At 36.3% G+C, this 5,026-nt stretch overlaps 1 protein-coding gene across 1 annotated transcript in view; it reads right to left on the bottom strand.

Moving 5' to 3' along the window:
• The window catches only part of LOC118800002, a 7,254-nt gene extending 3,557 nt beyond the window's left edge, over window positions 1-3,697 (bottom strand). Inside the window, exons 1-6 of the mRNA XM_036560149.1 lie at window positions 3,505-3,697; window positions 1,855-1,942; window positions 1,575-1,777; window positions 707-763; window positions 532-612; window positions 164-232 (exon numbers count right to left, since the gene is read on the bottom strand). Of these exons, the coding sequence (XP_036416042.1) occupies window positions 164-232; window positions 532-612; window positions 707-763; window positions 1,575-1,777; window positions 1,855-1,942; window positions 3,505-3,697 (691 nt within the window). The remainder of the gene's footprint in view (window positions 1-163; window positions 233-531; window positions 613-706; window positions 764-1,574; window positions 1,778-1,854; window positions 1,943-3,504) is intronic.
• Window positions 3,698-5,026: the final 1,329 nt, after the last annotated feature.

Raw genomic sequence — 5,026 nt, 5'->3', positions numbered from 1 at the left:
TTATTTGTGTTGGTAAGGGTTATATATAGGATGATTTACTGTAATTAGGATATTTTTATGTTTGAAAACAACAAAAATACAGATCATATTCCTCTATTGATGTTGATAAATAATTACCAAATGGGGGGTTCTATTACTGGATTTTAGTCAAAAGTAACTTTACTGTGCTGTGTTGTTTCATCCAGCCAAGCAGCCTGAATGCTTCCCTGGTAGGACTGGACCTTTGACATCACTGAGAAAAAGGAAATTGGTATGTACTAGTAATATTTATTATTTGTTACTCTTAATTTGTTTTATTGTTTTAATTAATTCATTGATCAGATTAATCCAGTATTAAATATCTGTTAGAAAACGTATATGAGCATCTAGCTCATATACTTTTTCTAGCAAAAAAAATTACGCTGAATCACTCTGATCAATAAATAAATAAAAAGTATATAATTGTGTTATTTATTTTATTTCTTGATTTTTAACTAACTTGCCCTGTTTATTTTTATAGTTATTTACACAGTTGTTCTTTAGAGGCCTTACCTTGTTGTCTTGGTTCTGAGGGCTCATCTGGCCAGTACCCTGGGATATCATCTGTATGGAAGCTCTCAGCCTGTGACATGGCTAAGAAAGCATAATTTGGTAAGTACTTTGTCAGTATAAAACTTTTTGGTTTTCATGTGCTTTTATGCATGGTGCTTGAAATATTTTAACTCACTTGTGCTCGCTTGTGTAATGGGCCTTCCAGATATTATTTCAGGTTGCATTGCTGGCACTAAATGAAAAGAACCATGTTCAGTGTGGTAATAATGGTAGTAATTATTTACAAACAAAGTTACAAAAAAATTGGGGCAGTAAAGCAGTGATTCTTTTTGACCTGTATTGAATTGAAAACAGTACAAAAACACAATATTTGATGTTTTACCTTATGAACTTCATTGTTTTCTGTAAATACATGCTCAATCTAAATTTGATGCCTGCAACAAAGGTAGGACAGGAACATGTTTACCACTATGTAACATCGCCTTTTCTTTTAACAGCACTTAATAAATGTTTGGGGGATGTGTGATATCCATCACATAACCATGCCTGTTTTTAATGCATTGCCATGTGAGGAGTCAAAGGTCATGGGCATTCACTAGGGGTTTTTGGCCTTTTCTCTGGATCCTGAATTAGTCTATAATTAGTATATATATATATATATATATATATATATATATATATATATATATATATATATATATATATATATATGTAATCCAAGCATGACTGTATAACTTGTTTAAGGTGTTTTTTAAATATTTCACAATGTTCCTAGTCTTAAATTGCTTCTGTCCCAACTTTTTTTGGACTGTGTTGCAGGCATGAATTACAGAATGAGGGTATATTTACATGAAACAATGAAGTTGATGAGAAGAAACATTTCATATTTTGTCTTTGTACTGTTTTCATTCAAATACAGCTAGATTGATAAACAGAGATAGTAGATATAAGTAGATTTATAAATCACTCCTTTCTGTTTTTTACACTTATTACCTGCTGTTTCATCTTTTTAATTAAAAAATACTGTGTAACGTAAAACTTACTGCTTCTGTTAGTTCCGTGATTTTGTTTTTTTGAAACGTTTAGTTGATGGACTGGTGGCAGCGGTGGTGGTGGTGGTGGTGGTGGTGGTGGTGGTAGAGATGGTACTTTTTTCCTTTTCATCGGAAGATTCTCCCTCTGAGGGCTAATGAGGGGCCGTTTCTTTTTGGGAGAATGGTCTGGCATTTCGAATGGCCTTTTAGGTCTAAAAAAAAAAAAAAAAATCAAATGGAAAGCCTCACAAAGTACTAAACCATGTTGTGTGACAAATTATAAAATTACTTGGGTTTTCGTGAGGATTCATTATCTGAATTTAGATCTGATGTCTCGCAGGATGTTCTCCATTTGTGGACAACCTTGTCCAAAGAATCTGTAAAATATTTTATATGCATTTTTAAATGCAGGAACATAATATACAGCAACATCTGCACATTTCACAGTTTAACTTGTATTGTTTGTATGTGAAGGTGAGTTTTGTGTGGAATGTACAACCCCATTTCCAAAAATTTGGGACGCTGTGAAAAATAAAGAAAAAACAAAATTCTATGATGTGCAAATCATTTAAACCCTATATTTCATTGAAAATGCTTCAAAGACAACAAATCAAATGTTGAAACTGAGAAATTTATATTGTTTTTTGAAAAATATATGCCCATTTTGAATTTGATGCGAACAACACATTCCAAAAAAGTTGGGACAGGGACATGTTTACCAATGTGTTTCATCACCTCTTCTTTTAACAACTCTCTGTAAGCATTTGGAAACTGAGGAGACGCTGCTGTAGTTTTGAAAGTGAAATGTTTTCCCGTTCTTGTTTGATACAGAGTTTCAGCTGCTCAACAGTTCGGGCTCTCTTTTGTCACATTTTTAATTTTATAATGTGCCAAATGTTATCAGTGGTGACAGGTCTGGACTGCAGGCAGGTCAGTTTAGTGCCCGGACTCTTTTGATACAGAGCCATGCTGTTGTAATACACGTAGAATGTGGTTTGACATTGTCCTGCTGAAATAATCAAGGCCTTCTCTGATACAGACCTCATCTGGATGGCAGCATATGTTGCCAAAACATGTATATATCGTTCAGCATTAATGGTGCATTCACAGATATGCCAGTCACCAATGCCATGTGCACTAATGCCCCCTATACCATCATGAATACTGGCTCTTGAACTGTGCACTGATAACAAGCTGAGTGGTCTTTAGTCCGGAGGACACAGTGTCCATGATTTCCAAAAAGAATTTTAAAAGTTGATTTGCCAGACCACAGGACACATTTCTGTTTATACATGCTTTCTTCTTTGCGTTTAAGAATTTTAATTAGCATTTGTGGATGCAGTGCTTAACTATTTTCACAGACAGTGTTTTTCAAAAGTGTTTCTGAGCCCATGCAGTGATTTCCACTACAAAATCATGTCTGTTTTTAATGTATTGCTGCCTGAGGGCCTGAAAATCACAGCCAGCCAATACTGGTTTTTGGCCTTGTTTCTCCAGATTCTCTGAATCCTTTAATCATGTTATATTCCGTAGATGATGAAAAGCAAAAGTTCTTTGCTATTTTGCGTTGAGAAACGTTACTCTTGAATTGTTGCACTATTTGCCTGCTCAGTCTTTCACAGAGTGGTGAACCCCTCCTCATCTTTATTTCTGAAAGACTCAGCCTCTCTAAGATGCTCATTTTATACCCAATCATGTTATTGACCTGTTGCCAATTAACCACCACATGTTTTTTAGCATTGCACAACTTTACCAGTCTTTTGTTGCCCTGTCCCAACTTTTTTGGAACGTGTTGCTGGCGTCAAATTGAAAATGGGCATATATTTTTCAAAAAACAATAAATTTCTCAGTTTAACATTTAATATGTTGTCTTTAAAGCATTTTCAATGAAATATAGGGTTTCAATATTATCAATATTATTAAATGTATTTTAGACTACCTGAACGATAAAGGATCCGAGCTTGGTGCTGTGTCCACCCTCTGTTGACATCTGGGACCTCGTTGGCTCGAATACTTTTCAGAAGTTTGCTTTTTTCTGTGTATGGAGGCCACCATGACATGCCCTCACGGTACCACTCTGCTGCCACTGGGCTTGTGGTTCCCTCATCCAAAAATTCAACCAGTAGGTACATTCCTAACATACAAGGATCCACCATACCACTCATAGTATGTCATCAAAATAAACTCTGATTGAAATCATTATGAATAAGAAAAATGAATAAAAATGATTGGGGTTAAAAGAGAGGGTCTGCTTATATATAATTCTCATTAATTTGTATGCAGAAGGGGAATAGAAACAAATTTCCTGTTGTATGGCACAACAAATGCTTTCTGTTGGACTTCCGAAAATTTGCAAAATTCAGTGGCCCCTGAGAGCTTGTCTATTAAGTAGATCCCAAGTGTGGTTGAGGAAACTGGGTATTCAAAGAATGATTCTTGTTGGAGAAAAAAGGCGTATGCAATGTAAATCTCATTTCCGTGTAAAAAAATATTTCTCACTCTGGCGACTTTGTTGTTGATGTAAATAAAGCTGTTGGCTTCATCTAATTTTAGAGAGAAACTCTGTGTTCTCAGTTCACGGTACTGGTTGGCTGCTTGGATAGACTGGGGAAGAGGGCCACAGACATGCTGTTTATATAATCCTGTTCTTTTCCTGTTTCGATGCAGTTGTTTGGGCCTTTCTGACAGTCTTCTGACAACTTGACTGAGTGGGCAGCCAGGTTTTCTAATTAGTTTCTTCATCTGATGAAGGAAAGATTCAAATTTAAATGCACTGAAGTTGTCAAGTGTGCCATGTGTTTTGACGTCTTGTGCCAAATGAACAAGGTTGTGTATGTTGTAGGACATGAATTTTTCCCCATAGAGCTCTTGAAAGTGTTTCACAAATAAAAGCAAAATATCATTTGCATACTGAAGATAGTCTCTGAGTAGTTTCTTGTTGGATAAAATAAACACCCCTACAAAAAGTAAAAGAAAATTTTGGTATGCTGTTATATTTAGGGTGTTGTTTAAAAGAACAGGCCCAGTGTAAAACAAAATCTGCCGGAACTCAGTAGCTTTCCATCTGTCCAATTCTCTTAGAGTCCTTGGTCGTCGGGAGAATTCCATTGGAACATTTTTCCGGATTTGATCAAGGCTGTTTGAAAGGCTGTCAACAGCAGAGGCAGGCAATCTGCAGGACAAGGGACCCCGAAGCCACAACAGGAGCAGCCTGCGCATAACACCCAGGCATACAAGGTGCATGTAGTCTAAAGGAAAGCCTGTTACCATTTTTAATGATGTTCGCTGCAGTGGTGTTGGACCACGATGATGTTCTTCATCTTGTTGAGCCCTGAACGACTCATCCGTCCTAAGCGAAGCATCAGTTTCAGGAAAAACAATTCGATTGTCAATATATTTGCCCTGCTGACTACACTTCCCACAGCCATTGTAGCCTGAGTGACCTTTTATGTTCTTTACAA

The sequence above is a fragment of the Colossoma macropomum genome, unplaced genomic scaffold (assembly GCF_904425465.1).
Source record: "Colossoma macropomum unplaced genomic scaffold, Colossoma_macropomum, whole genome shotgun sequence".
Classification (NCBI taxonomy): Eukaryota; Metazoa; Chordata; class Actinopteri; order Characiformes; family Serrasalmidae; genus Colossoma; species Colossoma macropomum.
Note: the sequence above shows the minus strand (reverse complement) of the source record. Positions and strands in the feature narration are given on the sequence as shown.